Source organism: Wyeomyia smithii, chromosome 2 (assembly GCF_029784165.1).
Source record: "Wyeomyia smithii strain HCP4-BCI-WySm-NY-G18 chromosome 2, ASM2978416v1, whole genome shotgun sequence".
Taxonomy (NCBI): Eukaryota; Metazoa; Arthropoda; class Insecta; order Diptera; family Culicidae; genus Wyeomyia; species Wyeomyia smithii.
In genome coordinates this window covers 262,763,549-262,782,641 of record NC_073695.1, presented here as the reverse complement: position 1 = coordinate 262,782,641, position 19,093 = coordinate 262,763,549, and the positions used below count along the sequence as shown (strand labels likewise).

General features: G+C 40.7%; 2 protein-coding genes across 4 annotated transcripts in view; one reads left to right on the top strand and one right to left on the bottom strand.

Moving 5' to 3' along the window:
- The window catches only part of LOC129723352 (SOX domain-containing protein dichaete), a 189,475-nt gene that overhangs the window by 136,516 nt on the left and 33,866 nt on the right, over positions 1-19,093 (bottom strand). The window lies entirely within an intron of this gene.
- Positions 12,663-13,577, top strand: LOC129720576 (uncharacterized). The gene has a single exon (XM_055672064.1). It carries the CDS (start codon positions 12,663-12,665, stop codon positions 13,575-13,577), a length of 915 nt encoding a protein of 304 aa, XP_055528039.1.

Genomic DNA, 19,093 nt, shown 5'->3' with positions numbered 1-19,093 from the left:
ATTGGGAAGACACAATGATTGTACAAGACTTCAACTTTTGCGTGTAGACCAGTGCTGATAAAAGTCATTTTCCCCAGCAAAATTCTTCGAAAATCACAGCCAATCATTTTCAATTTTCACTTCCAATGATCGCAGCACTTTTTCAGATACACTAGATTTTCGTCCTAGCAACGTGCTGTTATACTCAGATGAAATAGATCGCGCGCATCGTTCACGGTTACGGAATATAATTTGACGACAAATCCAACCAAATGATCTTCACTTCAAAGCGAAAAAGAAAAACAAACAGTCCACTCAACCAAAATAAACCTCACCGAAACACTTTTTCACTGACACTGACCTGGTGCCTTGACAATCTTCGTTAACTGATAAACTGATTTTGTTGTCTTGCTTCCATCGCATGAAATATAATGAGGTGTTTTGACAGTTCACTTCCATGCAAAAAGCGGGAAGGGAGAACTCTGAAAGGATTGTAAAAAAATAACGTTTATGGATGCTTTTTTTCATTTTCACTCAAGAGTGTCAACAAATATCAACCCTGGTGTAGACAATTTATTTTATATTTTACACGATTTTTTTACCTGTTCGAAATTGCGAAATATTCTCCGATCTTCAGCAATTCTCACATGAAATAATTTATTTGTTCCGAGAATAAAGTTGTATTAAAAAATTTCAGAGTTAGCAACGATCTCATAAAGTGATACCGTATGAAATTAATTCCCTTGCTTGATTTAATTTCATGTATTAATTTACCGTGACCAACTTTCCTCCAAAGTTAGTGCGACCAACTTTTTACCCTCTTGCTGCCAGCCTGAAATCGATCGCAGCATAATTATATCAATTGTCCTATACTTTACTGCCACATAATTATTCCATTAAGTAGCCGTCATTCGTGCGTTTCGAGTTTTCCGAGAGGTTCATTAAGTATATAAGCAAAATTAAAACACAAACTCCCGACCACTTTCTGACATTCCCAGTCCAACCCTATTCCGTTTGTCAACTACACTTCATTATTTCATTTCAATTTTCCAATGAAGGAGAACGACGACTGTCGGACCGGAGCAGGCAAGAAAAAAGAGGTACACAAACTCGTCGGGCAGACATCTCCCATCCCATCCGTCCCGAGTAGGAAAATGCGGGGAAAAATCTGAGTGAAAACAATTCCGCACTCATTATTGCTGTCCCTTGTTTCTGCCGGCCTCCTGATACGAACGCACTCCCACTTCCCCGTTCGCTGGCTCGGTACGGAAATTAATGAAAATGGTTTCTCACTCAAACTCCAAACCCTGAGAAACAACGACGGCTACTATGGATGCCATCTAGCGATCCATTTCCATTTCCGGTTCAGCAAACCAACTGCGGCGAATGGAGAACGATGATGATGACGATGACGCTCGTAATTATTTAAAGTGGAAAAAGGGATACCTCCAGTCAACCGAGCGAGAGTTGGAGCTGGGACTAGAACTTGTTGACAGTTGTGAGAGTGAGAGACGAAAAAAGCTGTTGGATACTGGGGATGCTGAAGTGGAAAGGGAAAACTGCCATTGTCGTTTTGCCCTATCTACTATCTGCGCTCTACTGATGCAGGTTTTAGCTTCGCCACCCATTAACTGGATCATGCAGACAGCTGTCACTCAGTTACAACCGAAGGAAAAATAAAATCGAACTTAAACGACATTGAAACTCGATTACGGTGCCGGCCATCCTCGCACCGTTGAGGAAATCGATAATTCGGAAAACTTTCTCTTTAACAACCGTTCTATATTTTGATTTAGAACAAAAAGTGCAGATTTGTAAAGTTTTCGTCTTCAGCAAAACAGCTAGATATTAAGCAACTTATCATCGTGATTGAATTTCAAAATATTTGTTGAAATCACAATAAGTCCCAAAGCAAGCGATCCACGGTTTGCCGTGGAACAGGGAGAAAAAAAAGAGTATTAACAAACTACACAATAGCCGTGAGTGCCAAACACAAAGCCGAAAGCAGAGGGTCCAAAGCGGAGAAGAAAGAATTCGGTAACCACCATAAATAATAATTTCATTTTATTAATGAACGAGAACCAGAAGGAACGGCCGAAAATAATCTCCAAACTCAAAGCATATTAATTTTAATCTCTCTAGAAATAAAAGATGAATTTATTCACGCCGCTGCGTGCAGAGGCGCAGGTTCGCTTCCCCAACCCCGCGTTTTGTGGTTTTGGTCCACCGCTTCGTGACTAAAGTCATCTCATCACTAGGCTCATCCGTCTCTCGTCCGGTTCCCCACCGTCTTGAGAGAGAGGGCGTGAAAACGCCTTTAAAGTGTGAAAATGATAAAAACTTCACGCTGAGCTCAAATCATTCGTTAATTTTTTTCTTATTATTGTGTAACCGCTCGGGACTCTGGAAACGGCAACAGCGAAACAAAAGCCAGTCATATTTGGGGTCTGTGTTTCTTATTTTTTGCTTCTCTCAATCGTCGCAGCTGCAGCCGCCTCAACCACGGGGGACACTTCGGGATGCTGCTACCCGGGTCATCCCGCAGGACGGCACGACGACGCGGAAGAACGCAAGCAATTGATGAAATGCTCCAGCTGTGCGTGAGGTGTTTAAATCTGTCACTTAGGAATGCGATCGCGGTCGCTTCGGCCGATACGTCGTTGTGGCGAAGACCCTCCAACAAAACTGAAGGGCTGGCTGGGACGAACTCAAGTGTGTGTACGCGGTCGTCGTGGCAGACGGTGTGGCGTCGATTGGGACGCGTTCCAAGGAGGAATGGAATTTCGGACGGAATTCAATTGCGGTCGTTCCGATCGATTAGTCTGCCACTTTGACCAACATTTTTCTCGGTACGATTTAAAGCAGTGGGCTGATGGTTTTACTCACGGTTTTGCCCATTATTGTGGTGACCGTTTCCTAACTAAAAACTGAAGATTTATATTGTATCAATTCGATTATTCGATTTGATATCTACTATATGCAGTTTTTAAGCTTGTTGAAGTGAAATAATTTCACTTATTTTTACTTATATGCTTCCTGCTTTTCCCTAATTTAACTTAAAATTTGACGAAAAATACATCGTTTACCAGCGGCTTACTCGGAGTTATTAACAAACACTCCCACTCTCCTTCATCTACTCAACTATGCTCTCAAACACTCATTCACTCTTACATAACATTACAGTTACGAAATGTATCAAAAGTTTTCCTGAAAGCTAAAAACAGTTAAAAAAAACAAAACATTTTTCGAAAGTTTTTGATTATTCTCCTACCGATTTTTTAAAACAAAATAAACTATTATTACTATTCCTTGAATGCACAAATGTATGCAGTTCTAGCCACAAAATTGCACAATTTTGCTGATTTTAAACGCTTGTTATTCAAAGAGAGTTGTGATAGATCATCAATCATGTTATCAAAATAAGTTCAGGTATCAAATTAAACTTTGGATAATTGCTACAGTTACGTTTTAAAAGCAGGATTAAAAACCAAATTAAGTATTATAACTTAAAATTTAAAGTAACAAATAATCATTTGGTTTGACGAAAGTATGTGACTGATGAACTAAAAGTCACATACCCATAAAACAAATCGTTAGTCTCCAAACGTCTAAATAACAACTGAATAAAGCTACTTATCGAACAAACAGTAATGAGACTGTTTACACATTCTACGGTTCAGTTCCGATAACATCAAAGAGCCCCAGCAAAAAGCTACCTAAGCTCCTTAAGACTTTACTGTTTGCTCCATCACCAGCAGCAGCAACTCATACACGAGGGAGGCTCGAAAAGCCACCGAAAACCGACACAACTTATGGCACCCATAATTCCCCAATTATCTTTGTGTTCTCATGGGCCGAAGATTACCGCTCCAGCCGTTGCGTTGGCTCCGGCATTGGCATGGCACACAACAAAAGGTAATTCGGAAAATCACCCTCGTTTCTTTTTTATTTTCTTTTCTTGTCGAGTGAGAGAATCCAAATGTCAGCCGAAGAATGGCGTATCGAATTCGAGTGGGGAAACAAGCATCGGAATCATATTTTAATGAGCCTTGAGAGCCAACCGAGGGAATCCCGGCAGGACGTGTGGGTAGGATAGGAATTCTTTGAATTCCATCAGGGTGACGCCGGTTGTTGTTGGCGTGGTTCAGATAAATGGTGTAAAATCTTGGCTGAGTGTTCCACTATAGAAATAATCTAGTGCAAAATGCTATAAGAGACATGATTTGATCATTTATTATATTTGATCTGCATTGTGGCTCAATAAAACTATTCCCGCGAATTCCATTTCTCGTCAATGCACTTGAACAACACACCTTGAGTCACACGAAGCGCGTCCAGCAACTCATTAGAAGATCGTTATCCGCAAATAAGTCGCACCACCGCGCCACCAGCTGCGCTGAGAGCTGCATCAGCTTGAACCTTCCCCCGGAGGATGCCCGAGGTCCGCTCTGCTGCCACTTTGTCTGGCACGATTAAGATCACTATCGCAAATCTGCCTTCCATCCAGATTGACACCTTTGGTAAAGGTTCGCCGGTGCGGCTTCGATCGCGGCATGTCGGACCACAATCCAAATCCATTTAGCCGTGCCAACCCAACCTCGTGCGTTGGTATTATTCATCTCTTGGCACCACCAGAGCGGGTGGGCTCCACTAACGGCCGGCTTTCGCTGGTTCGCCAACTTGAGGCCGAGTTGATGTATGTTTTTACGGCTAGATGTCGGTGATTAATATCTTTTTTTTCGCTTTTTTTCCAGCCGATCTTTGGTCTCGTGCGTTGGTCGGAACAATACAAACACGACCCGGTTTCGAAGCGAACAAAGAAGGAACAGCTTGGCAGGATGTTTTTTCACCTAAGTTTGGACAATCGATATTCAGAAAAGTTATGTGACCTTCACTCGGTGATATTTCTGCCAAAGGAAGGGCTGCAAAGTTGAGAGTTTACAAATCTTATTTTTGCACCAGAAATTTGTATGCATTTGCATGCTGTAACTACAATTTTTCTCTATGAAAACTATTACCATGCTGGATCGAAACCCGTACAGTATCGAAATCCGTACACCTTGACGTTTTCTTCGGTTTTAAGCATTATAAAAATGATAATTCATATGATAGTTGCATGTACGACTGGGACACTGTTATATGGTAAAAAAGCGATGGTGTTATTTTTTCGCTCCCATGCACTTTTCGTGTTCCTTATGGGTCCCATAACAACTGTGTAACTTTTCAGATCGATCGGGAAACGCCCGATTTTTAAAGTTTCCATACGATTTTATATGGGAAAGATTACTTTTTCAAAACTTATTCTCTATAAATTCCCAGTTGGATCCTAAAAATATATCGATACATGATATTTGTAGGAAATTTTCCTGAGAAAAACTCTTCTGAAGACCGTAAGGCCCTACGATGCTTGTAGAAACAGCTATTCACACCAAACTGATTGAATGTCTGACGGACGGCTCACCATTGAATTTTACTAGCAATACTGCTGCAGGATGCTGCTTTTGCAAATTCAACCATGTGATGAGAAATGATATCGCTTGAATTTATCTTGGAGGCTTCCCCGAAGATACTATGAGCAAAAATCACACTTTGAAAATTAATTCCACGCGAAATTATTTTTAATACTAATACTTGCTGTAGCAGTGTTGCTGGAAAATTTCAATTGTGAGCCGTCCGTTAGACATTCAATCAGTTTGGGGTGAATAGCTGTTTCTACAAGCATCGTAGGGCCTTACGGTCTTCAGAAGAGTTTTTCCCAGGAAAATTTCCTACAAATATCATGTACCGATATATTTTCAGGACCCAACTGGGAATTTCTAGAGAATAAGTTTTGAAAAAGTGAATTTTCCCATATAAAATCGTATGGAAACTTTAAAAATCGGGCGCAAATCGGGCGTTTCATCGATCGATCTGAAAAGTTACACAGTTTTTATGAAACCCATAAGGAACACGAAAAGTGCATGGGAGCGAACATTAATTTTTTGCCCACCCTAGTACACGTCCGTTGAGCTGTAGGCCTTTTGTTGAATTAAACTATGCGTCAGTAGGCCATCAAATTAAAAAATGAAAAATCAATCGTGTATCGGTTTCAGTTGTTTTTCGTTGTATCGTTGAAGAATTTACTAAGAAAACGTTCTTCAGATGAAAACGTTTTTCAAGTGGGATATACGTGTTTTACTCTGTGAATCTTCTTGAAATTGATGGAAAAGTTAAGTCTTTGTCATTTTCGAGCTGTATATTGCCTGGTAAATAGTGTAAATTATATTTATTCAACATAAACTGTGCCGTACGGATTTTGATCCTTGTTAATTGCTTGAATCGAAATCAGTTCGGTTTTAGCTCACGAGAGAGAAACATCGTTTGATTGGAACTCTTGAAACCGATTTTTTCCATATTGTCTATAAGATTTTATACGTGATTGGAGTGAAATAAAGTAGCTACACAGGTGTGACCGCTGGAAGATGACGGAGGACTCAGGCGGTAGAGATCCGCCTTGGGCCTTCGGATCCAGGTTCAACGGCCTGAACTTGGACCAACAAGATTTGGATTGGACACAGACACATACGAAAGGGAACAATCGAGGAAACAAAGGAAACAAAAGAACGGCAACACGAGAAACGCAACGAGAATACCAGTTCACGAAACAATTGAAAGTGGATTCAATACCAACTCACAATGGACCACGCTATCTTGTTTTAAACCGTACCGATGGAAAAAAGACAATGACTACTGTCTCCCCATTTTTCATCAGGAAAGCAATAGACAGCATTACTACAAACGTTTCGATCACCAGAACGAAAGAAGGCGGATTACTACTAAAAACCGTAGACAGACAACAGGCAGTAAAACTACTTAAGCAGACCAAACTAGGCGAAACAATAAAGGTTGAAATAAAGGAACATCCAACACTAAACACAACATCATTCCGCGTCGAACACTCGACAGAAACGGACGTGCAAAGTGGTCGTTCTATTACAATCCGGTCCGTGTGTACGAATAGCCAAACAAAAGAGTGTATTATTTTTCGAGTTCAAGGCCATCAGTTGACAGTCGAGTCCGTGTCGCTGTGCTGAGTGATCTCACACCCAGCTCACTGGTGGTGGCTGTATTGGGTGCAGCTTCGAACGATCGGACAACCACTGCTGGAATGAAGAAGTAAAGAGGTACGTGTTCTTGTCGGCGCTAGTGCGCTACATTTAGCGCGATGAATGTAGATCCCTCGCCTCCCGTGCCAATATCCCCGAACCCCCCTGACCCTGACCCTTCTGTTACCCCCTCCCCTGTTCATTCTCCAGTCCCCCCTCGCCCCAGGCTTTACCCGGACTGATCTCAACAGGGCAGCTATACTGTTTATTTTCGTCCAAAGGCAGGAGTGAATTCAAAGCGATTAAACATACTGCAAATTTCTAAAGACCTGACGAAGGGGTACAAGGCCGTGACCGAAATTTCCAAGGTCCGACCTAACAAGCTCCGTGTCGTGGTCAGTGATCTGGCACAGGCCAATGCTATCGCTTGCTCTGAGCTCTTCACACGCGAGTATCGCGTTTACATACCCGCACGAGACGTGGAGATCGACGGTGTCATAACCGATTCGAGTCTGTCTGTCGAGTGTATCCTAAAGAGCGCAACCGGTTGCTTCAAAAATACCGAAACACAGGCGAAGATTTTGGATTGTAAGCAATTGCGGTCCATGTCTCTCGTCGGCGGTAAAAAAGTTTACACTCCGTCAGACTCGTTTCGCGTTACGTTTGCCGGATCTGCACTCCCTAGCCACGTCTCGATCGACCGGGTTCGTCTGCCTGTGCGATTGTATGTACCCCGTGTTATGAATTGCACCAATTGCAAGCAGTTAGACCACACAACCGCCTACTGCTGCAATAAGGCACGATGTAGCAAGTGTGGGGAGACTCATGCGGAAGATTCTTGCAGTGTTAATGCTGAAAAATGTATTCACTGTGGAAAAACCAGCATGAGCTCTCCACATGCCCGGTGTACATGCAGCGCAAAGATAAAATCAAGCGGTCACTTACGGAGCGCTCAAAGCGTTCTTACGCTGAGATGCTGAAGAAGACCGTGACCACTTCTACCATAACATCGAACCCCTTTGATCTGTTGCCCTCTGATGAAACCGATTCTGACTATTCATCAGCGGGAACATCTTATGCCAATCCTGGGGAGTCTAGAAAGAGGAAAAATGTTTCTTCTCCTAAACTTCCCCGTAAAGGTCCTAAGATTTCCCAAAGTGTAATGAAAAGTACGAACAAACCAAACAGTGCTGCGGAAAAACCGAGGCAAACTCCTCCTGGGCTTGCAAATTTAAAGTCCCAGAAGGAGTTCCCAGCACTGCCAGGAACATCTAAAACCCCAGTTGTTCCTTTTGCACATCCAGTTGATGAAACAAACTCTGGATTAGTGAAATTTTCTGACATTGTGGACTGGATTTTTGAAAATTTCAATGTACCCGATCCAATTAAAATTTTTCTTACAGCATTCCTCCCAACAGTTAGATCATTTTTGAGGCAGTTGACTGCCCAATGGCCCCTCCTTGCAGCGATTGTATCCTTCGATGCCTAATTCAACCGCGTATATGAAGGATTCTATCTCTGTCTTACAGTGGAATTGTAGAAGTATTTTACCAAAAATTGATTCGTTTAAAGTTTTGATAAATAAAAACAAATGCGATGCATTTTCCCTTTGTGAAACTTGGCTTACTTCAAATATTGATCTCAACTTCCATGATTTTAAAATTATTATCCTTGATCGAGACACCCCATATGGAGGAGTACTTTTAGGGAATAAAAAGTGCTATTCTTTCTATCGTATTAACCTCCCCTCGACTCCAGGCATCGAAGTTGTCGCATGTCAAATGACAATACAAGGTAAAGAGCTTTGTATTGCCTCAATATATATTCCTCCCAGAGCACAGGTTGGGCAACGGCTGCTCTTTGATTTAATAGAACTTCTTCCCTCGCCACGTTTGATTTTGGGAGACTTCAACTCTCATGGCGTGGCTTGGGGTTCCCCATACAATGATAACCGCTCCTCTTTAATCTATAACCTTTGCGATGACTTCGACATGACTATTTTAAACAACGGTGAAATGACACGTATCCCGAAACCTCCAGCGCGCCCAGGCGCTTTGGACCTATCCTTATGTTCGACGTCGCTACGGTTGGATTGCACATGGAAGGTAATCCTTGATCCTCACGGTAGCGACCATTTGCCTATTCTTATTTCAATTAATAACGGGTCAACTCGCATGCGACCAATTGACATTCCGTATGACCTCACACGGAATGTCGATTGGAAGTTATACGAGGAAATGATTTCAAAAGCGGTCGAGTCGATTCAACATCATCCACCACTTGAAGAATACAACCTCCTCGCGGGCTTGATTCTCGACGCCGCGTTGCAAGCCCAAACGAAGAAATATCCCGGCGTAACGATCAAAGAACGGCCTCCCACTCCGTGGTGGGACCAAGAGTGCTCCGATGTCTACACGCAAAGATCCGACGCGTATCTGACCTTCCGGGATACAGACGATGCCGACGACTTTAAACGTTATTCGGAGCTTGATACCAAGTTTAAAAGCTTGACTAAGGCAAAGAAACGCGGATATTGGCGTCGGTTCGTAAACGAGACGTCGAGGGAGACATCAATGAGCACTCTTTGTAACACAGCCCGAAGAATGCGGAATCGCGTAACGGTCAACGAAAGCGAGGAGTCTTCAAGTAGGTGGATATTTGATTTTGCCAGGAAAGTATGTCCGGACTCTGTTCCTGAGCAAAACATTGTTCGCGATGCGTCTCCGGGCCACGACGCGATAGAATCACCTTTTACGATGGCAGAATTTTCAGTTGCCCTCCTGTCCTGTAACAATAACGCACCTGGGTTAGATAGAATCAAATTCAACTTGTTGAAGAATCTACCCGGCAATGCCAAGAGGCGCTTGTTGAACTTGTTCAATAAGTTCCTGGAGCAAAACATTGTACTGCAGGATTGGAGGCAAGTGAAGGTGATCGCCATCCAAAAACCAGGGAAACCAGCTTCTGATCACAACTCTTATAGGCCGATTGCAATGCTATCCTGTATCCGGAAATTGATGGAAAAAATGATACTCCGTCGTTTAGACCATTGGGTCGAATCAAATGGTCTACTATCAGATACTCAATTTGGCTTCCGCCGTGCCAAAGGGACGAATGATTGTCTTGCGTTGCTTTCAACAGATATTCAGCTGGCGTATGCTCGCAAAGAACAAATGGCGTCTGCGTTCTTGGACATTAAGGGGGCTTTTGATTCCGTTTCTATTGACATTCTTTCGGGTAAACTTCACCGACAAGGATTTTCTCCAATTTTGAACAATTTTTTGCACAATTTGTTGTCCGAAAAGCACATGCATTTTACGCACGGCGATTTGGCAACTTTTCGCATTAGCTACATGGGTCTTCCCCAGGGCTCATGTTTAAGCCCCCTTCTTTACAACTTTTATGTAAATGACATCGACGAATGTCTGGCAAATTCATGCACGATAAGACAACTTGCAGACGACAGTGTAATCTCTGTTACAGGAGCCAAAGCTGCCGATTTGCAAGGACCATTGCAAGATACCTTGGACAATTTGTCTGCTTGGGCTCTACAGCTAGGTATCGAATTCTCTCCGGAGAAGACTGAGATAGTAGTTTTTTCTAGGAAGCATGAACCTGTTCAGCTTCAAACACAATTAATGGGTAAAACGATTTCTCAGGTTTTGGTACACAAATATCTTGGTATCTGGATCGACTTTAAAGGCACCTGGGGTTGTCACGTGAGGTATCTGATGAAAAAATGTCAACAAAGAGTGAATTTTCTTCGTACAATAACCGGACAGTGGTGGGGAGCCCACCCAGGTGACCTTATAAGGCTTTACCAAACAACGATACTGTCTGTTGAGTACGGGTGTTTCTGCTTCCGCTCCGCAGCAAACATACATTTAATCAAACTGGAGCGAATACAATATCGTTGTTTGCGTATCGCCTTGGGTTGCATGCAATCGACCCATACGATGAGTTTGGAGATCTTAGCTGGAGTACTACCATTGAAAAACCGCTTCTGGAGCCTGTCTTCTTGTATTCTAATCAAATGTGAGGTCTTGAACCGTCCCGTGATTGAAAATTTTGAAAGGTTAATCGAACTTAATTCTCAAACCCGTTTTATGACATTGTATTTCAATCACATGTCCTAAAATATTAACCCTTCTTCGAATATTCCAAATCGTGTCGACTTATCAAATACTTCTGATTCTACTGTGTTTTTCGATTCATCCATGATAGAAGAAACTCGTGGAATCCCGGATCATTTACGCGTGCAGCAGATCCCTAAAATTTTTTCCAATAAATATCGAAACATCAACTGCGACAATATGTACTACACTGACGGATCACTTCTTGATGGGTCCACTGGCTTCGGTATCTTCAATAACAATTTAACCGTCTCCCATAACCTCGATAATCCTGCTTCTGTTTACGTCGCAGAATTGGCTGCAATTAAGTACACCCTAGGGATTATCGAAAAAATGCCCACGGACCATTATTTCATCTTTACGGACAGTCTCAGTTCCATTGAGGCTCTCCGATCGATGAAAGATGTTAAGCACTCTCCGTATTTCCTGGGGATGATACGGGAACATCTGAGTGCTTTATCCGGAAAATCGTTTCAGATTACCTTAGCGTGGGTCCCTTCTCACTGCTCGATACCGGGTAATGAGAAAGCGGACTCTTTGGCTAAGGTGGGCGCAACAAACGGTGATATTTATGAAAGACCAATTGCTTTTAATGAATTTTCCGCACTTGAACGTCAGAAAACGATCATCAGTTGGCAAAATGCTTGGACCAGAGGGGAATTGGGAAGGTGGTTACATTCCATAATCCCCAAAGTATCGACGAACCCGTGGTTCAAGGGGTTGGATGTAGGTCGGGATTTCATTTGCGTGATGTCCCGGCTTATGTCCAATCACTATAGATTTGACGCGCATCTCCGTCGTGTTGGGCTCGGGGAAAGTGGTATCTGTGCCTGTGGTGAAGGTTATCACGACATAGAGCACGTTGTTTGGTCATGCCCTGTACACCGTGACGCCAGGTCTAGATTAATAGCTTCCCTGCAGGCCAAAGGTAGGCAGCCGGCTGTTCCTGTTCGTGATGTCTTGGCGAGCCGTGACCTATCCTACATGTCCCTTATATCCGTTTTCCTGAAATCCATCCACGCCCCAGTTTAGTCCTATCCCCTTCCGCCTACATCCAACCAAACGACAAGAACACGTTAAGACCCCGGATCCGGAAACAGCAATCAGACCCGCACGATACTCTCAAGGCCCGATGGAAACAACCCAATATGCCAGTCCGTAATATCTTGGCCCAGCAGCGGAACAAATTTAATATGCTGCTTACCCATGGCAATGAAAACCATCAAACAGCAAACCTGTGCTTTTAATGCAAAATATTCTCGCTTTAAGTTAGATTTAGTTTCAGCTCGTAGTCGGCAGCGAGGATAAAAAATTTGCTTTTAGTTATTAAGATACTTTAGAAAGTAAGCTACCAGATATAATTGGCGCCGTTAAACATTGACTTGTATTTGTGCCGTGTCAAATAAACTATAGATGAAGAAAACTAAACACAACACGTGGAACAATTTTCTGCCCAGACCTCAACATGCATACCGACCAGGAAATCGTCGAGGAAATGAAAGACATACACATTATTGATGTCAAACGAATCAAGCGCCATAAGGGTGATCAGTATGTAGACTCAGAAGCGTTCATTCTAACGTTCAATCTGGGAACCCTCCCTGGTTCCATAGATGCCGGTTTTCATCGCTGTAAAGTCCGACAGTATGTACCACCTCCATTGCGTTGCATGAACTGTCTGAAATTTGGCCATAAGAAGGATCAATGCAAAGGAAATCAAGTTTGTGCTAACTGCGCCAGTTTATACCACGATAAGACTGAATGCCAACAAAAAACCACGTGTGTTGTTTGCCGGGAAGACCACCACGCCTTATCTAAGAACTGCCCAGTATACATCGATGAACTCGAGATCCAGCGACTAAGAGTAATCGAGAAGATTACTCATCGTGAAGCAAGACAAAAAAGAAGATCGCAAGCACCAGACCCAAATCCACCTCGGCTGAGAGAATTGTTCTCTAGTCAACTCAAAATTCGAAACAATATCAACAAAGAGAGACAAGCAGAGAACCCCACTAGAGACCAACGTACAGAGAGAACCGAACGTAACTCACGCAACTTTAACAGCAGTACTCAGATGAACACCAGGACATCCAATCTCCAACCCGAAGACAACTCATCGAATCACGCCAGCGATTCACTAGATGCAACTGCAACTACACAGCATAGACATCAACAGCAGACAGAAGCTCAATTTCAGAATGACTCACGATACAGTTCGATAAATACAGGTACCACTAACACGACTAACAACATGATTTACGGAATAAACGAAAATACACCTGATCCTAACACTACTAACTCAATTAGAAACCTCAGTAATCTATCGCAAGCAATATCTCAGTCGATATTTGTCGATGAGATAGATATAGATAATATCTAGTTTTTCGAATTGCTCAAACCTCTTGGCTTACTCAACACAACCACAATGGATAATTGCATTTTACAATGGAATATTAATGGATTTTACAATAATTTCAACGAACTAAAATTGATTATGAAAGATTTCAACCCATTTGCAATATGCACCCAAGAGAGTCATTTTAATCACTCTAGGGCACCTACGCTTAAAGACTATTCAATTGTCTATAAACTTGATCAGTTTCACATGCGGGCATCAGGAGGTGTAGCCATATGTGTAAAAAACGAATTCTATGCCAAAGAATTGAACCTCAACACAAACTTACAAGCTCTGGTGGTCAAAATGTTTTACCCACTTGAATTTACACTTGTTTCACTATATTTACCCCCAGACCAACAAACCCAAAGAACAGACATAGATCATCTTATACAACAATTAAGTGTTCCATTTCTCATAACCACTGACTGCAACGCTCACAATGTTATGTGGGGAAGCAGACAGAACAGTACCCGTGGAAAAATGCTGGAATCAATCATCAACGACTGGAACTTGAACGTCTTTAATGATGGTTCACCCACACATTTCAGTGTGGTAAATAATAGCTATTCCGCCATTGATATCTCATTTGGTACTCCATGCCTATCCATTTTTTAACCATTTCTGTTGGACTGTTCACTCTGACTTATGCTCGAGTGACCATCTTCCAATTATAATCTCACCGCTTTCGAAAATGCTAAATACTACAAGACGCCCCCGTTGGATAACTTCTTCGGCTAACTGGAACCAATACCAGACTAATATATCTCTTAGCTTGAAAGAAAAATGCTAATTTTTCAATGCAAGAGTTACAAATCGCCTTGAAAAGCTGCAAGGGATCCTCCACTGGCCCAGATAATATACACTACGATATGCTCAAAAATTTACCAATAAATGCACACCACTATCTTCTGCAGGTATTTAATAATATATGGAATCAGCGTTTGTTTCCGGCACAGTGGAAAGAATCAATTGTAATAGCAATTAAAAAACCTAACAAAACCCCGTTAAATCCCGCAAACTATCGTCCAATATCATTAACCTGTTGCATTTGCAATGTCCTCGAAAAAATGATGAATCGTAGACTAATGTGGTACCTTGAATCCAATAATTTACTAGATAACACTCAATCGGGTTTCAGAAAGTATAGAAATACAATAGACAACTTGGCTGTACTAGAAAATGATATCCAAGAAGCTTTTCATAAAAGAGAACACTTGGTGTGTATCTTTTTAAATATTGAAAAGGCTTATGACACTGCCTGGAGATTTAATATAATGAAAACACTTTCCTCTTACGGAGTTAGAGGTAACATGCTGTGGTTCATTCATAACTTTCTCCAAGATAGAAGTTTCCGTGTAGCAATTGGAAATACGTCTTCACCAAAATTTACACAAGAAAATGGGGTCCCACAAGGCTCAGTGCTCAGTGTGACACTATTCCTAGTGGCAATGAACACTTTGAAAAACTGTATTCCGCAAGGTGTTAGGAAATACAAGTTTGCGGACGATGTAGCAGTTTATACGTCCGGATCAAGCCTAACAAAAATACAACAGCGTTTGCAGACCACCTTAAATAACTTAGAAAAGTGGAGTGAAACTACAGGATTTCGTTTTTCCGTCAGCAAAACAAAGTTGTTCATTTCTGTCGTAAAACAAGCTGCAATACTAACCCTCATTTAACTCTCTACGAACAGGAAATTGAGGTAGTAAATACCCACAGATTTTTGGGAATGTTTTTTGATAGAAGGTTAAACTGGGATCGATACCTGAAACACGCTAAAACTAAAGCTCTGGGAGCCATAAAAATAATCCGCACTTTATCAAACACAAACTGGGGGTCAAATATAAAAATACTTCTTACCTTACATAACACACTAGTTTTGTCAAGGCTAGAATATGGAAACATTGTATACAACTCGGCGTCAAACACACCCCGAGCAGGACAAAATATCATTATAATATCACAACCAGATATTGGAAATACACCTCATTTTGATCTTAATATGGTTTACATAGTTGGTAAAATAACAAAAAATAATACCAGAATATTGTTCCTCCAAGACTATATGAATAACAAAGCTTGATATTTCAATAACAAACCAATAATTTGCATTGAAAATCTCGAAAATGACCGATTCAATATTTTCAACTTATTGAACACTGAATGCATAACTGAATATATTATAAATAATCAATGACGAACAATTTTCACTTAAAAATTTACTTTTAATCAGATATTTAAAATCAACTCAAATATCTTATTGAAGGCATATCGAGATATGATATCAAAATGTTATGATATTTTCATATGCATGTTTGAGACGTGAATATCTTTCGAATAACACGATAAGTCCTCATAGCTTAATATACTATTGATGAGTCATGATTTTGTTATGCTCTCCTGCCCGGGACGATTGAAACAACTGAACTCAGTTCACCACTTGGGTATTAGATTAGCAACAGGTGCATTTCGTACTAGTCCGACCGTTAGTTTACTTTGTGATGCAGGTATGATGAATTTGTCTTTCAGAAGAGATCTTCACACACTAGTATACGGAATAAAATCAATGGCATTACCAGATCATGTGCTATTCAATAAACTATCTAATCGTGATAATTCATCCTCATCAAAAAATTCTAAATCTATAGAACAGCGATTCAAAATGTTATGCTCCACATACAATTTAGAAATTGAAGATGTTTACTACCGTGGGTTCCACCTTAACCCCCCGTGGAATGTTGGAGAACTGAAAGTAGATTTTTCTATGAGCAAGACTTTAAAATCAAATACATCTTCTGTAATCTACCAGAAAGAGTTCCTGGAACGAATCTCTAAATATGATGGGTTTTATCTTATCTATACAGATGGTTCAAGGCTTGCTAGTAACGTTGGCTGTGCTGTATTCAGTACACTTTATCAAACGCAAATGCGTTTACCCAATCAAACATCAATTTACTCAGCGGAACTTATTGCAATAAAAATCGCTATAGAATATGCCATCAAAGACGAATTACATAATAAATTTTTAATTATTTCGGATTCGAAAAGCTCATTGGAAGCGATAAAAGATCCTTTTTCGGAAAATGCATTGATACAAGAAATACACAAACTTTTGCAACATACTATACAGACACTCAAAACTATCAGATTTCTATGGATTCCAAGCCACAAAGGAATACCAGGAAACGAAATTGTCGATAAACTAGCAAAGAAAGCCACCGCCCTTCCCTTAAAACACACAACCACAACACACAGTGATCAAATAACAGCTTGTAAACGAGCTGTGAAAAATAAATGGCAACGTCTCTGGAAAAACGTTGAAAACAATAAATTAAGATCGATCAAATCTAATGTGTCGCATTGGAACACCTCCTATTGCTTGCAAAGAAAAGATTCAGTTATGATTACCAGACTCAGGGTTATACATACAAAAATGACCCACGAGTATGTTTTTAAGCGAGAAGAGCCCCCTCAATGCCTAACTTGCAATCTGCCACTAAGCGTCGAGCATATAATTATGCACTGCCCAGAATATGAAATTTTGCGAGCCAAACATAAAATCGATAGCCAAAGTTTGAGTGATAATCTTGATAGAGTAAACAATTTATTAAAATTTCTTAAAGAATCTAACCTTTATAAAGAAATTTGATATTATACTTAGATAGATTTGAGTTACTTTTCTTGTGTCATTAAATTTATTGTAAAATTTATATTTGATTAAGATGCAAATAGCCGTTAATGTGCTCGGCATCATAAATAAATTATTATTATTGAATCGAAATCCGTACAGCGTGTGTATCATGCATGTATTGTTGAACTTTCTTCTTGTTTTCAGCATATAATGGAAGGAAACAGGTATAAATATACCAGATCGACTTGAACTGTCCTACAGTACGGTCGCATTTTACCAACAGCTCGAGGCTAAGTCTTAGACTACCGAGAGATATTAAAATTTTGTTTTTCGCTTTCAACAGGCAATCTTTTTAAAAGACTACCTGTTGAAACGCAAAGTAATAAATTTGTTTTTAACGTTAAGGAGTGTTTAGTGAGTATATTTGGTTTGAGATATTTCTACCTCAATTCTATAGTGAAGTGAAGTTTTCCAGTTATGCCTGGAAGAAATAAAAAAGCTCGCTTGATGCGGCTTTAAGGAAACGTGAGGCATCTCCTCCAAGTGACACTGAAATTTCTACTAACAGGTATGATCAAGAATTCCAAACTTCTCATACTGAGCATAAAGCCGTTATGAAGAAGGTTAAAGTTCCACCTATTGTGGTATTTGTAGCAAATTTTAAAGCATTTCAATCAGAACTTTCATCATTTCTGTCGGATGTGAAAGTTAATTTTCAAATTGGCCGCCAAGGCGAAATTCGTATTTTGGCGGAATCTTTTGATGGCCATAAGGCGTCGTTCACAAATTACGTAAGGCTAAAAACCTATATTTCAGACCCCCTCCCCTCTATGTAACGATAAGTAACGTTCGATATGACCCCCCCCCCCAAAAATTTCGTAACGCTGGACATCCTGCCCCCCCTTCCAAATTCGCAATTTTGAGCAAACGTCAGAGTTACGTAACGGTCTCAACTACCCCTATGTAACAATAAGTAACACAGACTCAGCCCCACTCCCTCCCCCCCCTTCATGCGTTACGTAATTTGTGTACGACGCCTAAACATATTTTACAGTATTTGACTGAAATTGACTGTACAGACTGACTGTATAAATTTTATTCTTTTGATGCCAAAAACGAGAGACCGTTTAAGGATGTTTTGAAAGGTCTTTCAAATTATCAAACTATTGAGGAAATTGAAGATTGTTTGTCAGAATCACCTGGTAATTTTGATGAAAGGAAAGGCAAATGCCAAAATTAATCAAACTGGAATACACCAGGAAAATTACTTAGTACATTTTGATCGTACCAAAGTAAATAATTTGAAATGTTTGGAAAAAGCATGTGTTTTATTTAACGTGCGAATAAAGTGGGAAAATTTCAAGAGACATGAAGGAATCCATAATCTTACGCAATGCCGGAATCGTTAAGCCATGGAACTCGAAACTGCCATATAGCTGCAAAATGTATGATTTGTGGTGACATTAGTCACACGAAAGATATCTGCCCCGTGAAAGAGACCACTAATAGTTTCAAATGTGTAAACTGTGGGGGAAATGGCAAATCTAATTCCTTTAATTGTCCTGTAAGGTCAAAAATTATTGCTTCCAGACAACGTAGGAATTCTAGACAACCTGTTGTAAATGTTGGTAATCAAAGGACTTTCAATACTGTTCAGGCATCACCAGCACTTTCATTAGCAGGTGTGTCTGTAGGTAATAATTTAAATTCAGATAACAAAGGCAACACCAGGCTGTTCATATGCCAGTGTCCTTCCAGGTAATATTTCAAATTCAAACAGTAACAAACCATTCGTGTTTGGTGCTGAAAAGTTAGCCAGTATCGATTTAGGTAGTCCAACTCCCGAGAAGATTGAATACCTACAACA

Coding starts and splice junctions, on each gene's coding strand:
- LOC129720576 (XM_055672064.1), top strand. CDS start 12,663: ATGCATACCGACCAGGAAATCGTCGAGGAAATGAAAGACATACACATT.